At 44.6% G+C, this 22,856-nt stretch overlaps 1 protein-coding gene across 4 annotated transcripts in view; it reads right to left on the bottom strand.

Moving 5' to 3' along the window:
- Positions 1-4: 4 nt before the first annotated feature.
- Positions 5-22,856, bottom strand: part of STAG1 (stromal antigen 1) — a 149,031-nt gene continuing 126,179 nt past the window's right edge. For all 4 annotated transcript variants that reach the window (XM_039696878.1, XM_039696881.1, XM_039696879.1 and 1 more), the window contains exons 23-34: positions 21,859-21,951; positions 19,157-19,331; positions 18,262-18,401; positions 16,543-16,644; positions 14,913-15,061; positions 13,784-13,912; positions 10,229-10,434; positions 7,934-8,105; positions 6,781-6,891; positions 5,880-5,994; positions 4,529-4,609; positions 5-4,446 (exon numbers count right to left, since the gene is read on the bottom strand). In XM_039696878.1, the coding sequence (XP_039552812.1) occupies positions 4,423-4,446; positions 4,529-4,609; positions 5,880-5,994; positions 6,781-6,891; positions 7,934-8,105; positions 10,229-10,434; positions 13,784-13,912; positions 14,913-15,061; positions 16,543-16,644; positions 18,262-18,401; positions 19,157-19,331; positions 21,859-21,951 (1,497 nt within the window). In that variant the 3' untranslated portion in view covers positions 5-4,422. The remainder of the gene's footprint in view (positions 4,447-4,528; positions 4,610-5,879; positions 5,995-6,780; positions 6,892-7,933; positions 8,106-10,228; positions 10,435-13,783; positions 13,913-14,912; positions 15,062-16,542; positions 16,645-18,261; positions 18,402-19,156; positions 19,332-21,858; positions 21,952-22,856) is intronic.

Here is a 22,856-nt window from a genome sequence, read left to right as displayed (position 1 = left end):
TCCCTCATTCCACAGGCCCTGGAGGTGGCTCTGTCCTGCCTGAGCCACCTCCCACTGCTGGGAAGTTGGACCCCTGTGGAGTTCAAGGGTATTCCACTGCCCACAGACTTTGGAGTCTGACTCCACTTCCTGACTCCACCACTGACTCAGAGAGGAAATGCTGAGCTTGGGTTTCAGTGCCCTGGAGACCAGGCCCTGCTGATCCCAGACTCAGTTCTGTTCCTCTGTTAGTCTGGCCCCTGGCAGCTGTGCCCTGCTGGCTGCAGCAGCTGGCTCTCAGAGCCCCAGGACAGGTGGGTGGCACAGGGGAGGCACAGCCAGTCCACTCTTAAGAGCAGCAGACAAAAAAGGGCAGTTTTGGTGGGACATGCAAACCCTTCTCCTCGGCAGAGGCTGGAACAGAGACCTCCAGGAGGCCCTTCCAGCCTCCTTTTGCTAATATTATTTGCCAGCCTCACCAGGAACCACTGCAGGGGGTGTTACTCTGATCAGCTCTGGGCCTGTGCTCACCTGCCCAGTAGAAGCTGCAACTTCCCTCCAGCCCCAAGGCAGTGAGGAACAGCCTCTGTCACATTCAGTGCTGCTGCTGTAATCACCTGGCTGCTGTGAGGAACTGACATTTGTTGTGTGACAGAGCCTCCCTACCTGCACTGCAGCTGCTGCTGCTCACTGCCCAGCACGAGCTTGAGGAGCAGAGGTGGGAGGGCTGTGTCCCAGGCAGCTTCTCTTCCCAGCAAAGTGCAGTGAGTAGAGCTGTAGAGCTTGGAGCCTCTACCTGGTGGGGGGGGAAAGCAACAGCTAAACATCATCTAAAAGCACAATATAAAAGGAGCATTTCAAGGAGGAGTTCCAGCTCCCCAGGTTTTTGGATGCATGGAAGGCAGCACCTTCAGATTACAGACACACTGGCTGTTCTGACTGTGACACATGTCTGCACATGGCTGCAGCAACAGGGGAAGGTAAATTCAAATGTTACTGTGGTGGGTGGTATGGCTATGGTGGCAGTTCCTAGTTAACTGTAAGGGTTTATAATGCCCAAGAAGATTTTCCAAAGGTAAAGCAGGTTTAGAGGCAGAAGCTGTGATAGGTGAAGGAATACATACACAGCTTCTTCAGCTTGCCCAGTGTCAGAGGGAGACAATCCATGAAAAACCCACTTGTGATAAAGAGGAAAGTACAGCTGTGTTAGTTGTTTCCTACCCTCAGTATTGCTACAGACTCCATCCTCTCTCCCATCCCTTGGCAGCGCAAGAATTGGGCTTTTAGATCCTCTCCATTTCCAAGCAGGCAGTTGCTCTACCAGGACAAGCTGGAAACGGGCTCGAAAGCTGCTCTGATCAGGCTTCTGAGAATTTCCTTGAAGTCCAGTCACCTAAAAAAATAAGAGGTACAAAATAAAATCTCTTAAATAATGTGTAGCCCTTACTTAGCAGCAGGGCAAGTTACTTACTGTGTTCCTCAGTGCAGCAGGAGTTGCCATAACTTACAGGCAGTTGGAAACTGAGCTTTCAGGCTCTGTCTTGGGAGTAGTTGAGACTCTGAATCATCCCTGTGCCTCAGCTGCTGCATCTTGTTCCTTTTTATGACTCCAGTGATTTTTCCTTAGGAAGTGGGCCAGGTGATAAAGCAGTCAGTTTTCCTTAGCACTACAGAGCTGAAATAGCTCATGGATTGGACAAAAATAGCACCTTGCTCCCTGAGACATGGGAGTAACATGGACGTTTTGTTTCAGGAATCTGTGAAACTTCATTTAGCCCAGCTGGTTGTTAGAACTTTGAAGCCTTTCCCATGGCAGTTTCTTCCTACAGACGCCAGGTCACTTCAGACACAGGGCAGAAGAGAGAAATTCTTCTCAAACCTTGTGGCATTTCAAGAAGTTGTAAGTTTTAGCAGTGCAGCTCTTGCATCTGGTGTGGGGCCTTCCCAGATTTACAGCAATCCCACATTCCCCACCCCACTACCCACCCACCCCCAGCCAAACCACACCATGGTGGAGGGGAGAGAGAAGCCCAGAGAGGATTTCCATCACTCTTGAGGCTGAGTGGGTAAGGGAGGGGGTACAGGTCTGGTTGTGAAGCCTGGACTACATGAAAGCTACCTGTCAGTTTTGCCTTTAATAATTCCTTGAATTCCTACTACTAAAGGGGATGACAAAATGTGATGGTCCAAACAAGCACTTAAAAGAAAACTATAGTGAAGAGGGTGCTCATCATACTCATGATTTTGAATAGTTTATTAAATGAAAGGTGAAGCATCAGTTTTAAATTGTACAAAAGGAAAAAAAAAACCTCATATTGTAAATGTACAATTTACAGAATTACTAGCAAAACCAATCAAGGAGACACTCATAATACAAAAACCTATTGACTGCAAACTGAACTGGAGACCCATTGCAGGTACCATGATAATAAATGTTTGTTATACAGTATTCTACAATGTTAAATTAGGAATCAGTTTTCCACACAGAGGACTGTGAAGCACAAGGTTTGTCTGAGACTCTGACTCAAACTGGGCAGCATCTGTTGTGCCACCATGCTCACAGAGTGATCCTGGGACAGGTCCTGCAGCCATTCCTGCCCCCAGGCCGTGGGGGTGCACAGAGGGAGGTAATGGGGTTTATAAAGTTCCAGCTACTTCGTGGGATCAATACATCCCCAACCCACAGTAAGGAATGGCTGAATTACCTGGTCAAACATTTTTGGCAACCGTGTCTGAGAACTGCACGTTGTGAGAGCCAAGCCCAGCTGGGTGAGGTGCTGGGCTGGGCCAGTTTGGGCTCTTTCCCTGCCCGTGCTGGGCACTGAGGGGTTGGGCTGGTGTCCAGTAAGCTTGAAACAGAAAAAAGCTCTGGGATTATTCTGCAGTTGCTAAAACTAAAGCACCTCTGAAACTGCTGTGCTCCAAGTGGGTCAGTCTGCTTTGTATCCCAACTGCTGCTGAGTGCAGAAAGATGAAGGTTTTGGGGCCAATTGTTGGAGATGTGGAGCTGTGCAGGGCCAGCACTGCTGGTGCCAGGCCAGGCTGGGTAAGGAGCAGCTACTACATCGAGTCATAAAATTGAAGCATAATGAAATTCCAAATTATTGAAGACATTGAAAAATATCTTAGTACAATGAATTAGCTGAGAATGTTTTGGGGTTTTTTGGATTTTTTTTGATGTTTTTAGCTTTTTTGAAAAATCATATTTTTTTTCCAAAGAATTACTCTCAATATGCACAGTTAACACTGAAAATGTAGCTGTAGTCCATTGTAAGCTTAAGAACTTCACCATCTAAGCACAAATTTCTATGCAGCACATACAGTACTTCTAACTGGCAAAATTAATTTACAAAAATAGCGGAAAAGGGTATTTACGGCATGGAAAGTAGACTCTGTTTTATGGTACAGTTAAAATTACTTTTAGTATGCTAAAGTGATCCTTTTCCCCACCCTTGAACTATTTTTTTTTTTTAAATAGGAAAGTTGCTGTTTATGTACCTTGTGTTGGCAGGCTTGAAGTAGGTAGTAAAAACAGCAAAGTGATTACTTGAGAACCATTTGTGTGTTTTACTGAGAATACTTTATTTGCTGGTATAAGTTGCTAAAAATGCACAGAGCAAGTACCAATAGAAAATTTACTGGTTTTGTGTCCCCATGTGCTATATAAAATGAATGTTACACAGCATCTGTTGGAAAAGTGGCTTCATGGACATCTCTTACTTTATGTCCCATTATAAATAAAAATAAATCTTCTCAAGAGTATAAAATCTGGGTTTATCATATCAGAATCTGAAATTTTTTGGCAGAGATGCACGTCATTAGAATTCTAACCTCTTCTCTGAGAGTGTTCTTCTCCATGCCTATGAGAGGACATAAGCGTACCATAATGTTAATCAAATCCAGTGTGTTCCAAAACACTTTTCCGTAGCCAGAACGACCTGCTCACAGCAGCCTTGCTAGTCAGTGGCTGATAGGCATAGGTTTAATAAAAATGGCTAGCTTTGAAAACATAAAAAGGCAAATGTTAAAACTGTTTTAAATTGTACAGCAGAAAAATAAAGTTAAAAAAGTTCTGTTTTCACTCAATGTTGTTTTCAGAAAACATATGTAGAACAGTGTTTATTTTGACAGCTGTCTTAACAATTTAAAACTTCCTCCTCATCCAGAAAAAAAAAAAATCCGTATTAGGACAGTCAAGAACAGGGATACAAATGATTTTTTAGGTCAGCCCTTCTGAGGTGACTGGATTGGCCAACATTCCCGTGTGTCATTAAGAAGCTCCTCTTCTCTCCGTCACTACACCAAGGGGTTGACCTCAATCATTTGGTTAAAAATCAAACCGTATCACATCAAAAATGTGGTTTTCATACAAGCTATCACAGTATATAGGCCTCTAGCTCTAAACAATAGAGTTCCAAGTTTGTAAAAGGTCTTCGCCAGACTTCAGAACATGGGCATGCCAAATCCCTGGAGAAGGGGGGAAAAGACAGCGGTTAGGGGGGGTGTGACAAGAGCAGACTCAAAGCAAGCACAAGGAGCCAGGCCTTACTGAATCGTCCTCGATGATCGCCGCCGAGTCGAAGAAGTCCGGCCGCAGCTCCGCGCGCTCGCGCCGGTTCCGCGACGGCGGCTGCAACACACGGGAGTTGGAACACAGGGGCACAGGGAGCCACCTCTGCTGCCCCAGGCCACCTCTGCCTGCCCCAGGCCACCTCTGCTGCCCCACCTTCCCCCAGTGCCACACGGGACAGCGCTCCCTCCACTCTTCATTATTGAAACAATGGGTAAAAGCTGATGGACTCTCATTCTAACTCTGTGCTCGTAGTTAAGGACTTGCCCAAGGTTCTTGCTGACTTAAGGATGTTTCTGTTTTGGGACTGTAGGCCACACTGCACAGAAACTCCCTCTTAACGCTCTTTATGCTTTTAAGTTCATAGTTAAATGAGCTCTGACATAGTCAAAAATGGATTTGCCAACAAAAGGGTATGGAAGATATTGAAATATTTCTGAGGCTTAAACCCTTGGTGGTGTCCTTCCCCAGAAGCTCAAGAGTAGGCGTGAGCCTCACTGGCTTGATCAATTCCTTCCTTTCCTTGGTAATTACATGAGTGCTGGCAGTAACCTCAGTATGCAGCCACCTTTCCCAATACACTGTAGCCCAGTCCTAATATAACCTAGGGCTTTTGGATGTGAAGGGAGAAACAAAGGCATAAAAATGGTGAGTTGTGTAAAGTTAACTGCTCCTTTATCCCATTTTACAAGGGAGGAGTCATTCCAGAGGGGAGGCCAGTTAAGGCTGCAAGTGCTGCAAGGAACTTCTCCCACCAGTCAGTGCAGAACTGAGGCTGCCCTTGATGATGGGACCTGTTTGGGAGCAATTCCTGTTTAAGGAGCTCCCACCCACACAACAGTGCCTGCGCTCCCTCCTGCTGTGCCAGCAGGACTCTGGCTGTAACCTGCTGAGACCTCGAGTGAGGATCCCCTGCCCAGCCCACCTCCTCAAAATCAAACTAACCAGGAAAGGGAAAGAGAGGGACCCCTTTGGCTGTGCCAGTCTGACACATCGTGGCTGCAATGAAGAGCCAGGTCAGCACAGCCTGTAACCCATAACCTGATCCTCGTGGGCTGACAAGTCCGAGGTGTGTGATGGTGCTGCTGCCAGAAGCTGCCCAAGAACACAACCTTGGGAAGAAGGAGCACTAAGCAGTGCTCCTTGTGTGGCTGTGGAACAAACCCACTGGGCTCAAGCCTGCAGCTGGAGGCTGTGGGAAATGCTCACATCATTTCCATTCAACTAGAGGCCAGACTCAAAATCTTGGAAATTTTTCTTTACACTTCTAAAATTCCTTTTAAATTAGCTTTTAGCTGTTTTAAACTTGCCATTGGTAAGATTTACTGACCAGATCAATGACCATTGTGTCCTCAAATTCTTCATTCATGTCTTCTAGCTGGCCTCGTGAGGACATCATTACATCTTCAAAGATGGGCTCAGCGTCATCTTCCATTAGACCTCGTCTGATTAAACAGAGAGAGAGTCATTTCCCACACAAAAACTTCCCAGCCCTCATCTTTGTAATTAAAAAGAATGCTCAAATCCTATCATTTAATGCCTTCACTCAAACCCTGATGCTGAGGGTAAAGCCAACAGGCTCTCTGGAATAGCAAACAGAGGAAAATGGCACATAAACCCCCTCCCCAAACCCTGGCCCAGGCTGAAGCAGCAAGTCCAGCACAATGGACAGTACAATGACCAGTAATTGAAGCTGTCCCACAAGAACAGGGCAGTAACTCCTTGTGTTTGCCTGCCCTTTCACCAAGGAGGAGTGACACTGCCAGGATCACTGTAAAGCCCTGTGACTCCAGCAGTGCCTTCAAGCCCAGTTCCAAAGGCTGTAAGGATTCCAGCCCCCTGCTGAAGGACTCAGTGGGATCAGCACAGAGCATGTGGTGCCCCAGTGTTCACCCACGTGTGTTCTCGCCATTACTGCACAGGGAGACACCTTGGCAAAAAAGGATGGAGAGCACAGACACAGGAACAGGCTCATGGGCAGAGTTCACAGGGAATTACACAGCACACAAACCATGGAACCCCTCTGAGGAATGGGGAACTGCACCCTGTCACTGGGCCTGCTGTCTGAGAATGGCAGTGCTGGATCCATCCCAGCACTACAAACTGTCCCTGTGCCTTCACCACAAGGGTGAAATGGCACAGAAACCCCTGGCAAGCAGCAGGAAAGGTGGCATTTCCCTGTGGTGTCCTGCACATGGCTGTGCTGAGGGCAGCAGCCTGGGAGCACTTACACTGCGTGCCTTACGCCACTTCTGCCTTTCATGTAGTTCATTCCTGTCCTGTCCTTCCGATTGAGATCCTCCAGCTTCTGCTGGCCCAGCCACGAGATCTGCATCTGGGGACTGACACAGGGAGCGAGTTAGGATCAACAGCAGGAACAGTTCTGAGCTGCCTCTTCTGGGGCAGTTTCTATCTCCAAGTTCTGTGCCTGGCCATGCTTCAGATTAGGATAATTAACTCCCATCCATCACTGTACAAATCTGCTGGATTCCCTTCCACAGTCTGTCTCCTCCCACTATATGTGCACAAAAAAATCAATTAACTGTTGCAATAAAAGCAGGTATGGAAACACTGACATTGCTCCTTCATTAGGAGTGGGCACCTGGAGCGGGAGCACCTCTAAAGTTTGTTATTATTAAATAATACTTCACTGTGTCAGATGAGGCAAAATATGAGCAAGAATGGATCCAAATCAGTAACTGACAAAAATGTCGCACAACAATGTGAAAAACAAATTATTTTTACACAAATACCCTGATCAACTTAAGGGCCAGTACCTCACCCATGTGTAAATACCTTCCAGGCTGCACTGCTGATGCCACCACCCAGCCCCTGAGCCACAGCCAGCCTGTGCTCACCTGCTGGCAACACCCACTGACAGAAAATAACCAAAGTTTTCCCTCCAAATGGAGGTGATAAAATGGGAGCAAAGGGACAAAAAGAATATATAATTTAGGGCAATTACCTCAAATCAGGAATTACTAGCTCAGCAGCTGGGAATTTAGAAAATATCAGTCAGGGTGTCTGGAAAACCTTAACTCTGATATCAGGCAGGGGGAAAGAAAAGAGAGTATCTACAGGTCTTCCAAAGAAACAGTTCCACCCAGCCTGGGACACAAGCACTAGGATGATTTGACCAGAACTGCATGGCTATGCTATGAGACAGTTCTAACATAAGGAATTTCTACTATTATTCAATTACAACATATTCTTCTGGGACCTGAAGACAATCCAAGTATTGCTGAGCTGTAGTCAAGGCATTTCCAGGTGGCTTTGCAAATCAACGCTGCATCTCTGGAGCCACAGGCTAACAATGTCACCATAAACCAGAAGCAATTCCTTTGCCTGGCTGACTGTACTTGATGCTGAAATCCCAAGACTTACTTGTGTAAAAAATCCTGTTCAGATCCCTGCTCCGACTCGTGCTCCTGGATCTGCTCTCCCATTTGTCTGGTGTTCTCTCTCAGGACAGTGGAGGTGAGCTGAGGTGTCTGCAGTGTCCCTGGAGTATGGATGTTCTCATTCCTGTTCAGCCAGGAGCCTTCCAGGCTCTCATCTAGAGAGAGAACACTGAAATCACTGCTAATTTCTGACCACATGCAGGGCAGCATTCAAACAAGTAGGCACGAAGGGATCACCTGGATAAACGCTTGGAATGGTAAGATTTTCAGTTCTAACTTTAGCTTCTGTTCTTCTAAGTATTACTACCCTCTATTCTCAGCAATAACAACAATTTAAAGGGAACAAACACAAACCCCATTGCAAACAAAGTCATACTGCAGCATGGCCTCAGCTGCTGAGTTTCTTGAACATAAACAAGCAGGGCAATTCCCAATTCCTGAGTTTACAATTGGAGACTCATGCACCTACAGCAACCTGGATACAGTTAAACACTAAGACAAGGTGGAGCACAAACCCCAAAATCTGGTCACTCCAGATCTTTAGAACTGTCAGAACCACTGGACTGGAGCAGGGAGGGGACACTCAGCAATAAAAATGAGCTGAATATGACTGAAGGTCTAGGTGGGATCCTGTGCTTATGTTGGGAAGGTAGCAAAGCAGAGAGGAGGGAAGAGGGAGGACTTGAGAATGGGTTAGAGCAGGAAGGGTGCAGCCAGAGACACGTAGGAAAAAATTCAGTTGCTGGAGTGAAAGACAGGAGATGACAACAGAGATGACAAGATCACAGATTTACCAACAGGAAATGTGTGGTGAGAAAAGTAGATGGGGATCTCCATAGATCTCTTCACTCTTCCATTGCCTTTTACTACCCTTTAGGCATAAATGATGTCTAAAAAGCTGCCTATTTATTCTCAATTTTACTTTTCAATCATTTTTCTGTTAGGAATTTTTTTAACCTATTGATTTCCTTAAGGCATTGTGAAGGAATGTCACAGAGCACATTTCCTCTCAGAGGAAACAGGGAATGTTCTCCAAGCCAGTCCATGCTGGATTTAGGTGAGAAAGGAACTAGAGGGGACTAGGTATGGTTCTTTGATGCCACAGTAATTTCTGCAGTAATCTTTCTCCTATTAGATCCTTCAGAGTGGAAATTAAAGAAACCAACAAACAAAAAAAGAGATTCTCAAATACAAAGTGTTGGAAGTCAATTCTCCCTTCTACTGATCACTGAAAGAGGGTGACACAAAAGAGTATGAGATAAGCAAAACCTAAAAACTACATTTTAAGCCTGAGATTTGCCTTACTGGGAGGCAAAGATACTACTACACCTCCCAGGGTAAAAAAAAAAAAAAGATATTGGTAAAATACGGCAGAATAGAATGAAAATGGCAACAAGAGGAAAGAAGTAGTTGAACTCTGAAAATATTGGTATCCTGAAAGAAGAAAAAGAGTGCCTGATGAAAGGAGCCAGTATTTTATGTACCTACACTTTGGGCTGGCTCTGAGAAGGACTTGGTGCAGGGACTGCTCACCATGAGCTGCAGTGGAGAATGGAGCTGGCTGTATGGGCAAACTTTTGAGGAGTATTTTGGGAAATTGCTGTATATTCAGGCAAATGGCAACTAGATTCCTTACTGAGGGATTACTGCCATAGATACTGAACTTAGAAAAGCCCCTGAAGTTTAAGATCCCACTCACATCTACTGTATAGTGGAACAGCAAATTAGTATTCACAAAAGTCCACAGTACAGCACACAGTTTGACCAGGAACAGATGCAGCCTTGTAAGAAATTTGCCATCACAGCCAGATTCCTGATGAACACATCTGAGGTCCCAGAAAGAGTAAATGCAGACAACACTAGATATCAGTGCTATTTTAAACAAAAATGGTGTCTTTTTAGTGTTCCCAATGGCCCTGTAACAACAGAGATCTGTTATCAGAATTTCTGCTCCAAATCCCTGAGAATTAACAACTCCCCAGAGGGAACCACAGGCAGAAATCCAGCATTCCGGGAGTGAGAAAGAGCAGGCAACTTCACAAACACCTCTTCCAGCAGCAGTAACAGCTTTTAACAGTTCTGACTGCCAATTTTGGTCAAGACAAACAAGACCAGGGGGTTGTGGTGGTATTTCCCCTAAAGACACATCCAGGCCTGACAGAACCAGCACAGATGCCATGGTTCTGCCACATCCAGAACGCATCACGTATTTCTGGATGAGCTGGTAGAGCCCCCTCTCCTGAGTGCCCAGAATGCCCAAGGCCTGTGCCTCACTAACCTTCCACTCTCTTTTTGTGGAGGGGGGGCCGGCCCTTCTTGTTCCTGACGGAGGAGGCCTTGCTGCTGCTGCTGCCGCTGTTCACCGACATCCTGTCGTCCTCGCCGCCCGTCACCAGCGAGTTCCGGTACGAGATCAGCGGCAGCCACACGTCCTCTCTCCTCTCCATCATCTGCTCTGTCAGGAACTTCTCCAAGTACGTGTGCCTGGAAAGGAAACACAGGGGTACAGAGGTGCAGCAATCTCCCCACAGACACCTGGGTACGGCCACTGTGTCAGCAGCCAGGCTGCATGAGAGCCACTGCTGCAACGGGCAGTGGATGCAGGATGTCCTTTGGCATCCTGCAACAGGAGAAATGGGTTGGTCAAATGCAGGCATTTATTTTTCCATAAAAAATTTGAACACCTGGTCCACTGCCATGAAAAGTTCAGTGCACCTGTATTAACTGAAAGGAGGAATCAACAACTCCCTCCTGGTCTGGAGGGCACAGGAACTGTTTTCTTTTTCCACTGATTATTTAATTATGGAATCAGAAGTAATCTCTAAAATTAACATGCAAATCTAAATAAATGTGATTGTAATGAGTCTGGCTGCAGTGCCAAACATTCAGAACTTTGGTAAGAGAACTCAGGTACTTCAGCATCACTTCCTGCATCCCTCAGTCACAATTTCCTTTAATACCACCTTGCCAGGTTGCCAGCAGTGGGAGTCAACTCCACACATTCCACGTGGAAAGGCAGGGGTTTCCTCTGTTAGCTCATGGCAGCTCAGAGCTGTTACAGCCCAACTCCAGAACAGGCCCAGGAGCCACACTGCTCACGCAAGGGTGACAATCACATCAGTTTTTTGATTCCATGAACGGTGTAACTTTGTTCAAGAAACAGCAGGTTCCTGTCTACTTTTTTATTGAATATTGTCAGTGCTTCCTCCTTCCCTTTTTCATGTGTATATTAACTCCCAAACCTGGCAGTAATGGGAAATTCTTTGTGTATTCTCTATTTTATGGTACCCAACTGTGCCACTCGAGTGCTTCATGGCTTTAGAGAATCTACCTGCAAAAAAGTCTTGGAAAGTAAGAAGTTTTCTGCCTCCAGTTTGTATTTAGAGAATTGCATATTTATGGCCAAAGAGTGGAGGAGGAAAATAACACCACTTGGGAGCTCTTTACTGCCTGGATGCCAAACTTGAGACATCTTCTGCTCAGCATTTTGGAGGAGCTTCACACTGGCAGTTCTTATCAACTCTGAATTTCCAGACGTGAGAACACCATGACACCCACTGGTCAATGTCCAGTCTAAGCCAACTGTGTCTTTGAGAGAAATAAATGGAAATAAGTGCCTCCAAGGACAATCTCCTCTATTCTGTCCTACATTAGTTCCTCAGGATTTCCCTGCCTGTATCTGCCTTAATGGGTTTGTAACAGAGTGTTAGTACAAATTCTTTTTCTCCAGCTGTATGAGTGTGTGAGTCTGGCACCTTACATGAACAGTTTTATGTGAAATCCATAGATTTGAATAAATCCAAAAATGGCTATCACCATTCTGAAGGTTACTCATAAAACGAGCAGCCAGATTAACAGGCTAGGAAAACTAAATTAAATCAGTGTGGCTGCTTCACTCCCAAACTGGAAGCTTCTCCCTTTTCTAGCCCCAGGGGAAAAAGCCAGCAGCCCAGCAGAAGGAAGCAGAAGCCCTGGGGAGCAGCAGTGTGCTGGACCCTGCCAGGAAGGTGTTGTGCAGCAGTGCCCTGGCACCTGCAGGCCCTGGGGGGATGATCTGGGGGTTGAGGCAGGGAAGCCAAGCTGGAGAACCTGGGCAGCCAGGCAGCCATGTGTGAGGGCTCCAGAGCACTGCTGGCTGCAGACAGGAGTCCATTGCTGAGCTGGGGAGGGCCTCTGGGCAGGGAGGCACGGAAGGGATCCTGAACATGGGACTTCTCCAGCAGATGGTGGTCATGGACCTTCCTGCACACAGGCAGCCCCTGTGGTGGGGGAGAGGTCCCTGTGGGCTGGAGGAGCTACAAAAAAGGGCAAATCCCACTCCTGTCCTGTCAGTGGAGCACTCTGGGCAGGAGTGGAGTCACTCCACAGAATCCTTACATGTCAGCAAATTGTGCTGACCCTTCTCATGGTCACCACAGCCTGTGGGGTCTGGGAAGGGCTGAACTTATCCCAACACAGCAGGCTGGGACAGATCAGACAAATCAGGCCCTAAAGGACCTATTTCTTTTCATGATCATCAGATTCAGCTGAGGCCAATAGCTCGGGTATAGATATTTCAGCACAGCAATCTTTACACTCCTGCAGGAGCAGCCACTGGTTGTCTATGTGGGCAGGGAAACCTTTGAGAAAGAATTTAAATGGCAACATGGAAGGTGGAGGAACAGGATGTCCCAAAGAACTGAATTTCCCTCAAAGGCTCAGGTTAACAGGAGCTGTCAGGGGCAGCATGATGTAACTTTAAATGTCAGACACTGGAAACTGGTGGAAGGGATGACTGCTGAAAGGCTAAACTTCACTAAATTCAACAGGAAACAGGCCAGTGGCACTCACACCACCATGTAGGAGAACCTACAGCCCAGCTAAGAAGACAAGCCATAAAATCCTCTTATCCTTAAGTCCTGTCCTGAAGAGGATAGAGGCTGACAAGGATTTAACCATGGAGAGCAGATGCACAGATGGAGTGCCAAGACAGCCTACCTGGATCATCCCATTCCCTAGCTCCTTTAACTACTTGTCCTACAGTGTTTGCTGACTTGAGAAATTACTGATACAATGAAAAAGTGAAATTGGTTCCAGTGTGTACACATTAAAAATTATACAAAATTAACCAAGCTGCATTTCTTACTGCACAGATAAAGCTGTAATGTTCACAGTTGTTAACCCCAACAGAAAAGTCCTTCAAAAGAAATGTCTTCACAGAAAAACATCTGTCAAACCTTCACAGCAAGGTCTGACAAAAGAGTCCATATTGAGGTCATTCCAGTTGATCTTGACTAACGCTCAGTGAGGTCACAGAATTGACTGGAAAGACACCTATAACCATAAATCAGCAGATCTGGCAACTGCACTTTTAAACTGGTCAAAAAGTTATTCAGTGAATTTAGTTCCACACTGGGCACATAGTGCTTGGCTGATGTTTGACTGGAGTCCTCTTCCAATATATTAAATAAACAACAAATATAGGTTTACAATTTATGTAAATAAAGACAGAAACGTATTTCTGCAGTGGTGACAGCCTGTAAATTCCTTGCACTTCTAACATGTAATTTCTTTTCTTCTAGCCTAAAAGAGGACTTTTTATTTTCAAAACCCCATGAGAAATTTTAAACACTGTTTTGGGAGGTCTCAAACTCAACTCATGAGTGGGTCTGATTTTTCTTTTCCCATTTATTTTTATTACTTTAAAACACAAAAGGATGAGTAAGTATGTATGTGAAATGTCTCATGGACTTTTTGCAGCCTCGCTTAGATTGCAGAAACCTCAAAAGAGAAAGCTGAAACCCACACTGCAGGGATTAACAGAGCCCAGGGAAGAAAACAGAGCATTACTTACACAGTCTTTTTGTCCTGTCGCAGGAGCTTGGAAGAAAATTCACTTAGCACTTCCAGGAAAGCAAGGTTAGGAGGTGGATAGTCTTGTCCTTTCTGATTCTGGTATTTGAAGGCAAACTCTATGCCATCTCTACAGTACAGAAATATTAACAAGTTCAGACGTTTGCAACAAAAAACAAACAAAAAACCCCAAAACCCAAAAAAGCAAACAAAAAGCTCAACCCGAAACCCAAACAAGTTACTCCAAATCTGAGCTGTGATGAAACTGTTTGTATCCTCAGGTCCCATCACAATGTAATTCCCCATTACCAGCCAACAGCTGCTTTTGGACAAGGGGAATGCAGAGTTCCCTGTGGATTTGTGAGGCCCCCCTCAGGTAAGCACATGGTCAGTCCCTGGAAGAGGGGACTGGCCCACTGTGGAACTGGGCAGGTGCAGCCCAGGGCAGGAGCTCCATGGAATGTGTCAGATCCAACAGGAGCCAACCTCTGCAGCCAGAGCAGAGAACTGAGTCCCCAGAGCAGGGACACACTGGGTTCTGCTTTGTCACCTGTGACTGAAGAGCACACTGTCCCCTCCCTCAGCCAGCAAGGCACAAGTGTCCCCTGACTCCTGCCTGGCTGAGGACAGCACCTGGTGCATCCTGACTGGTCTCAAGGACTGAGTCTCTGAGACAGCAAACCTTAGCATTTGAACTTTTAATGGCTTGGCAAAGTCAGAATTTAAATTTAGCAAAACCTTTCCACACTTTTCTATGCAGCAGTTGCATAAAAATTTCCAGTCCACTTGAAAAGATTTCCAAAATATTTTCAGAGAATCTTTCTATAAAAGCCCTTGGTTCCTCCAGAATCCACAGTGGTGTGGAACACAGAACCATCCTCAGTTGTTAGACACAACTCACCTGAGATAAACACACATAACCATGCCAATAAATTCCAAGACATAATTAGGTAGCAGCTAGTTTGTTTCCTTTCTACCTACATACATGTAGACCCCTCCAATTAAAATATTAAAAAAAATATATAATTATTCCATGGCCTGTTGAGATTATGTATCCTGAGAAAGGGAGTGCTGAATAAGAGTTTTAATGTGAAGTAGTGTAAAAATCTAGTTTATTTACCACCACTCACTTGTGTAGTGTGGCCACAGCCTCTCTTGTCTTGATCTGATCCAAGCCAAAGGTGAGGGCAAACCGCCGGGCCAGCTCCTTAATGCCACTGACATGGGCAGATGTCCTGTCCAGGTTGGGCCCTTGCTCCTGAACCAGCTCATTGAACAGCTGCAGGGAGAGTTCAGAGGTTGACATCTGTGAGCTGGGAAACACTTTTATTGACAAAGACTTGGGTTCTAAACCTGCTCCATCTGAGAATGGCCTTTGTGATGACTTTTTGCACTGAGACATAATTGTCACTGAGACATAACTCTTCTGTCCCTCTGCTGTTTGCCAGCTGTCCCCCATCTTGTACTTGTGTGGAGTTGTTTTGGTGGAATTCTGCACCCACCCTCCCTGAATTCCATCTATCATTCTCCTAACTCCTCAAGAAGGTCTTGCATTCTCGTGCTGTTCTCTTAAGCACCTCCATCACCCAGCAGATCTGGTGGTGCTTTGATTTTGGGGATCCAAACTGCAGCTCCTCCACTGTAGCCTCAGTGCCTGTTTGCCCAGCACTGCTGCCTCCAAGGCCCTCCCAGCACAGTATTGAAGTTCTTGGTGCTTTCCCAGCCAGCTCTACCTCTCCTGGCACTGCCATTTACACCCCATCTCTCTCACAGGTTGCTGAGAGCATCCTGGCAGACAGTGCCAGTGAGGATATTAAATCAGGCTCCATCACAGCCACTGCTTCTCTCATCTCCACAAGCTCTGTTACCATGTAATTAATGACAGCAGCTTAACTGGACAGGATTCCTCCTTGACAAATCCACACTGGCTGCTACCTATCACTGAGGCACTTGCAGAGCTCCTCTCATTACTTTTTTCATGGAATTTTGTCAGCCTGACTGATCTGTGGCACCTGCTCCCTCCTTTCCAAGTTCTACAGACATGGCTGCTTTGAAACTCCCTGATTCTTCTGGAAGTACATCTGTTTTTCTCAGGTTTGCACAGATCTCTCTTCAGCTTCCAGATTGCTACAGCAAATCCCTTAGGAAGGGATTTTGGGAGGTCCAGCTCATTTGAGAGCACCTAATTAGCAGAAGTAATTTCTCTGAGCAATGGCTATAGCTGGTACTTCAAGGGCCTAAGTGGTATTTAGTGCACTTTGTGCTGTTGGTTGACAGATTTCATCACCAGGCAGTAATTTACGGTTGATGTAAAGTGAATTTTTCTGGGAAAAAACATGTCTAACAGTATTGGAAGACTTAATTAGCTTGAAATTTGAAAAATTCATCAGTTTTTAGACAAAGTATAAGGAAGATGCATTACTTCAGCAAATGCTAAGAAGAAAAAGTCATCCTAATTCTTCTTGTTGACTCAGGATCAATAAACAAATGCCATGAATCAGCTTGGACCAAACTGCCCCCAAGGCTCTTCTCTCCCTCCCTTCCATTTTTATCTGCCCAAGCTTTGCCAGTGTGGGCCTATGGAGACAGAGATTATTGAGACAAGGGACAGTGACAGCCTGAACTGGGGAGCAGGAAAATGAAGAAAATGTCCTAAGGAAGTGCAGCATTTCTGCTTCCCTGTAAAGTGCATCAGAGGAAATCCTGGCCAGGGCTTTTTGCAATGAGGCATTTCTAACCAAAAAAAATCAATGCTCTTACCTGTTGCAAACTGAGAATGAGTGTCTTTGCACACTGGATTTTATCAATTTGCCTGGTTTTGCTCAAGGTTTCCTTAATGATATCTCCATAGTCATTGTAGTACTAAAAACAAATGTGAAAAAAAAATCAAAAACTTTAAATCAAATCTCATATACAATTTCTTACAGTTTTTCCAAGAGAAAGATTACTTGTAATTCTTGATTTGAAAAAGCAGCAATTGCTCGAATCCAGATTTTGGTGTGAGTGAGGGCAGTGTTTCAGTACCAAAATTTAAACCAAACCCTGTGATAAGGTAAGGAACTTCTGTATTTATTTTCTTTTGTAACAAACATGTTGAATACCAAACAAAAGAGCATTTCCTGCTCCAAACTAAGCACTTGATGAAGGTGACCCACGGCTGCCAGTTCCAAGCAACATCATGACCTTGAGAAGCAGGTGTGAACAGACACCAGGCAGAGGTGTGTGCTCCTTGTGCACTGAGGGGACAGGAATTCAGTAAAGCCAAAAAGTGGAGTAAAGAATGGGTCAGCATAGAGTGCTGCTTCTCTTTATGTTGACAGAATGGTTGCTGAAAGCCACAGCCTATGGTGCTGCCCATCTGGGTAGAAAAGCTGTATTATCATTACAAATTCCAAGCTGAGAATATATATATTTTTGCAACAGTATTCTTTCAGCCTCATTGATGTTTCTGCATTTGCAGTCACTTATTTTCATTCCCTCTAAAATACTGCTTTTGCCTTCTTTGGTACTAAATTTAATTAAATTTCTCTCCCCCAGTTTTAAGAGAAGGAGGGGTGTGGGGAGAGGAGAAACCCAACCTAGAGCAGCAGGGAGGGAACTCACCTGGATGGTGACAGTTTCAGTTTCAAACTCCCACTCTGGCAAACAACCCCTAAGCAAGACTAACCCTGACTGATGGCTACAGTGTGTCCTGGGAATTTTATTGTGCTGTGTGTGCCTGATGAACAGGAGAATTTCAAGTTAAACCCTTTATGTTTCACATCAACATTTCAAACAGTGTCTAGAGTAAAAGGATCTGCTCTGTCTTCCAGTTCTTCCCCCTGGACTGTCACCTCTGTGATGGCAATCCCCTGCAGGGACAGTGGGACAGGAGCTGAGGGGTGAGAGGCAGGATTGCTGATGTGTCTGTTCTGGCAGGTGAACTCCCATGCCCAGGGGCAGCAGGAGCTGAGGCCCAAAAGCTCTGTGGAAGCAGCCAGAGGTGAGAAGATCCTCAGTCACCACAGACCCACTTACAGCACAACCATACAGGGCTTTTTTCTCCTGCTGTCCTGTTTAAACCAACCTCCTGTGACAAGAACCTCCTCTGCTGCCTCATGGCAAGCACCAAGCCTGGGAGACTGACAGTGGAGCAGGCATGGAACAGGCAACTTATTGGGGATTCTAGAGATGGATCTGAGGAGCAGGGTAAGAAACTCTGCAGAGTGGAGCCTCTCTGGAAATACTCAGCACCCCAGGAGCAGCTTTAGGTGCTGCCTTAAACAAAGCACATGTGCTACAAAGAGGGTGAGGTCAGAGCTCGCTGCTGCTCAGTGCCACATGTCATTTAGAAAGGAAAAAGTACCACACAGGATCAAATAAAGCTGAAAAAGCTTTCAGGAGTGTTTGGGCTGTAACCACAGTCCTGGCAGGGATGGCAGGAGAAGCCCTAACACTGCAGACTGGCTCAGTCAGGACAGAAGGATGCATGGCCTGTACCTTCATATAGTGTTTGAAGATATCTGCTGCTGCATGCATGTCCACAATGTCATAAATTATCAGCTTGCTGAAGGCAGCCAGAAGGTTTCTTCTCTTATGTAAAGCTTCTATTTTGTTGGCTTCATCTTCTTCATCTCCCTCTGAAAGCATCATCAACAACAGAATGTTTGTAAGTAACTGTTAAGTTCTAAAACAACATTATCAAAGGGGAGCTTTTAGAAAAAAAATCAATTATTGAACATGAAGCAAGAAGGATTGTTGGAGAAGAAGCTAAAATGAAAGGTGGTAAGTCTTGAGTCCTGCCTACTTGGAAACTTCCAGGGAAATTTAGGAACATGACACATCACTGACCAAGGCTGCTCTCCATAATCCTGAGGAAATCCTGGATATAATCCACATGGAAGTGAGTAATTTATTTCCTATACCCTGTGAAAGACCACGATGAACTCTTGCTGAATGCTCTTGCTTAACTTCTCAAACACAGGACATTCACAGAGGCTCCATTAATGTGACTAAGCTATAAATATTTAACAAAAGAAAAATCAGAAGCACCAGTACAGTTCTGCATGCCTTGGACTTTCAGATGTGAAATCAATGGCTCTGAACAACAGGAAGAAAAACCCAGTTGTAAGAAGCATTAACACTGAGTGGCAGTGCCATAAATATTAAGTCTCTATGCAAGCTTCACTCTGTGAATAAAAAATAAACTACATGGATAAAATCTTAAATATAGTTATTATATAATAAAAGCATATTCCACAACTTATATAAGAAACTTCAGAGTAGTGACCTTGCAAAAAGTAGGAATACTTCTGAAAACATCTGGACAAACTGATCAGAAAATTCTATTTTCTCCTTTCTTCTGTGTCTGGTATGAAAAAAAAGCTAAACATACCCATGCTCTGATTTTCATCATCTTGGTCAATAAACACATGATCCATGACAAAACTGAGAAGTTCTGACTGGAGGCCTGAGTCTGGATTGAACACCAAAGGCTGGAGCCCTTCTCGACCTCCTGTCATCAGCTGGTGACTAAAAATCATCAGGAGATCACAGAGCAGCATGAAAGCCTGCAAGGCAAAAGAGAATGAATGCAGTGACAAGGCAAAAAAGGAAAACAAAGTACCATTGATCTGATTTCCAGATATCCCCTGCTACTATGAAACAGCTCCTTAAACTGCTCTCAGGTGCAGCTGTTTATGTGCTGTGAAAAGTAATCCATAATGGTTTCCTCTGCTTTGGAATGCTGTGCCTTTGGTTCCTAGGTCAGGAACTGTGGTAATTACCTTCTCCATGTCCCAGATGACCCATATTAAACTTCCATTTCTTCTCTAGGAAAAGAGCTCTAAATCTACCTCTGATCCAAGGCCTGCAGCAAAATTTGTAGTAAAGAGAGCACACCTCTTTTGATAAACAGTCAAAAAAATCAAACAAGTAAAAACATGAACAACACCGAGGGAAAATTCAAACTGAGTCACTGCCAGCCCCCCAAAATGCAAACAGCCACAGCAAGGAAATTCTTGCAGAATTTCATGAAAAGCTCTTGCAAAAAAAGAACCAAGTTTGTCTGCACAGCTTTCAAATCCAGACAAAAGCCAACCTGGGCACAACTGTCCATGATTTATGCTCACTACCATAATACCCTCATTATCTGAGACAGGAAAGAAGGCAGCTGTCACTACCTTCCTTTCTTCCAAGGGCTCATTCCTGCATGGCAGTAACACTGTTTTGCCCCTACATGGTTTTTGTTGGTGTCTCACAGCCAGCTGTCAGCAATTTGATCACATTCAGCACCTTTCCAAAGCCTTTTTATTCATAGCTTCTCCATTTTTAACCTCAGGTTCTGAAAACTTTATAAATTTCCAAAGTAAAATGTGTAAATGCTGAACTTCCTAGTAACTCCCTTATTTCTGGGAGTATGTTATAAAATCTGAATGAGCTACTCAGGCAAGAACAGATGTAAATCATTGTAAACGATGTCCTGTTGAGACCTTAAGAACAGATGTTGCGATTTGGGATTTTTTTCCCTTTGATCCAAAAGGCTGTGATTCATTCCAGTGATGATCTCACCTGCTCTAAACTCCCCTGATACTCAACAGAACTGAAGCTCTTCCTAATGCAGACCTCTAAAAAAGAGCAGATGAGTAATGCACTGTTGGTGCTGAGTTCTGTCCAATATAAAGGCAGCAGTGGGCTCAGTCACAGGATATTTATTTCCCTCAAACACTCACGGAAACATTGAAATGTTTCAGTCTTGTTTCCCTAAATACCTCATACATTTTTCCTTCCTTTGATATGGACATCAACTTTGTCTGGAAAGAATGTCTGGAGCAAGGATCAAGTATGGTAGGGAGACAATGAAATTTGCACATAATTCTCAAAAAAAATCCAGTAAAACAAAAGCAGTAAGTAGCAGTCCTGCATTCAAAGAAATATACTTTTTAAGGAAGAAAACAAAAGCAAATCACAGAAGAGTCAGCTGGAATGGGTCCCTGGAGTCTCCAGCCTACTCTGCCCAGGACCCTCTCTCTGGGCCTGCCTGGGTGTGGGCTTGTCTGGCTGAGGCTTGAAAACTTCCCCACAACTGGGAACTGCAAAGGAGCTTCTAAAGAAAGTTTCAATTATCAGTGAAAAAACCACTGTGGCCACTGGTAAGAAGAGAACAAACCCATGTTAGTACACCTCAAGAACAAACCCACTGCAGGAATGGGAAGGAACATTTGCCATTTCCTGAGGCAGGAAGGATGTCAGGTCCAGCTCGAGCTGGAAGGGAGGTATTTGCATGGAGCTAGAAGATATTTTTACATTATACAATATTAATATAATATGCCAAGAGTAATTAGTCTGACTATGAAAAAACAATTACTAAAGTAAAACCTGCTGGAAGCCAATGACACACAAGTCTTTTAGAAATACATAAACTACTGACGTCTCTGAGCATTTAATGTTTATATTTAGCAACCTGAAGAACAGAGAGTAAATGCCAAGCAGAGCTATCTTTCTGAGAAATAAAAGTGTCTTTTAAGAAGTATTATCTTTTAAATACCACAGGCAAAAAGCACAGGACAGTTATTAGTTATACTCTGCTAATTCAGGGGAGGTCTGATAGAAATGCCATTTGTAGACAAATGTCACTGACATAAATCAGTGCATATTCACATAACCTCAGCTAACAAACCAGCTACTGTGTCCTGCAGAGACAGACTTAATTATTTCAACAAACCCTTTGACACAATGGGAAAAAATCCAAAGGATTCAGCCCGTTTGAGGTCTCAGTCACCCTCCAGAAGTGCCTATTTCCATCTTTCAATTCAGTGTCTGCAGGAAAAGTCTTTCATCTGAGGTGACTGAGTTGGCTGCCTGAAGTCACAAGGGCTGGAAATGAGTCTGAGCATCCAGGTAATCCTTCCTTACTGTTAATTTGTTATGAGCTGTGCTTTGGAAATTCTGTTAATACAGCTGCTCTTCTGGGCTGTTTGCTCAGATTTATTTAGACAGGAGCACAGATTATTTTACTTTAAGTTTGATGTAGTGTTGTCTTGAGTTTTACTACAATTTAACACTCACATTTTTATAAGAGACAGACATTTCCTTTACCTGTTCTTTGACTGGAGTGTTGACATTTGATAGACACTGCTGGCAGACAGCCAGGAAGGATTTCACAGTTTTCCTCAATACCAACAAATCCTCCTGGAATAAACATTAAAAAAGAAAGTATATAAAAATTATTAAGAGGTTTCTGGGAGGAAGCAAAATAAAGAAATGGTGATGATTTCATACATTCAACAAAAAACTGTGAAAGAAATAAGCTATTCAAAAAGTACACACACAAAAAGAGTCCCTTAGTTTTACAGTGATGAGGAACCAATCACCTGAAAGAAAACAAGAACCCAGCATTAAATGAGATGAGATGAATTCACAGCAGGACGCCTGGCCCATGCTCTGCAGACCTTCCCCCAGGACAGCCCTCCAGCTTCCTTCCACATGGAAGAGAGAATGTCCTGCAGAACAACCTCCAAGCAGATGTCAAGAAGCTACACAATGCCCATGCAATGTTTTCCTTGCTGCATGTTTTACTGATGCTGGCTGTTCAGCCATGTGTCTCAGTTCTGGTTTCAGCTTTCCTTGTGCTTCCTGCCACGAGCTCTCGTTGTTCTGTGTTTACTGCAGAGCCTTTTTGTGGGCCATATGTTCTCCCTGTGCTGGTTCACAGCACAACACAGGACTGCCAGCGTGCCCAAGCAGCCAGAGTGTTCCCAAAGCTCTCCATTTCTCATCACTCCCAATGGAGTGAGTGGGATTTGCTGGTATGGACACTCCAGGTCTGTGCACTCCCTCACCTTCCTGTTCCTGAGCAGTTTCTCTGATGATGCAGCCACAGTGCCACTGCATTACCCTGCCATTACAGAATCCCTAAGATAGTTCTGCTCTGTTCTAATTCCCAACTTGCCATTAATCGCCCCTCTTTTTTTTCTGAATATAAACCTTCCATTTGGCAGCATTAAGATGCCTCTTAAAAAAAAAAAAGTTGTGTTTTGTTCACCAATTGATCTTTATCATGAATATAAACCTTCCATTTGGCAGCATTAAGATGC

The sequence above is a fragment of the Passer montanus genome, unplaced genomic scaffold, assembly GCF_014805655.1.
Source record: "Passer montanus isolate IOZ18808 unplaced genomic scaffold, ASM1480565v1 scaffold115, whole genome shotgun sequence".
NCBI lineage: Eukaryota > Metazoa > Chordata > Aves > Passeriformes > Passeridae > Passer > Passer montanus.
This window is presented reverse-complemented; position numbering and strand designations above follow the sequence as displayed.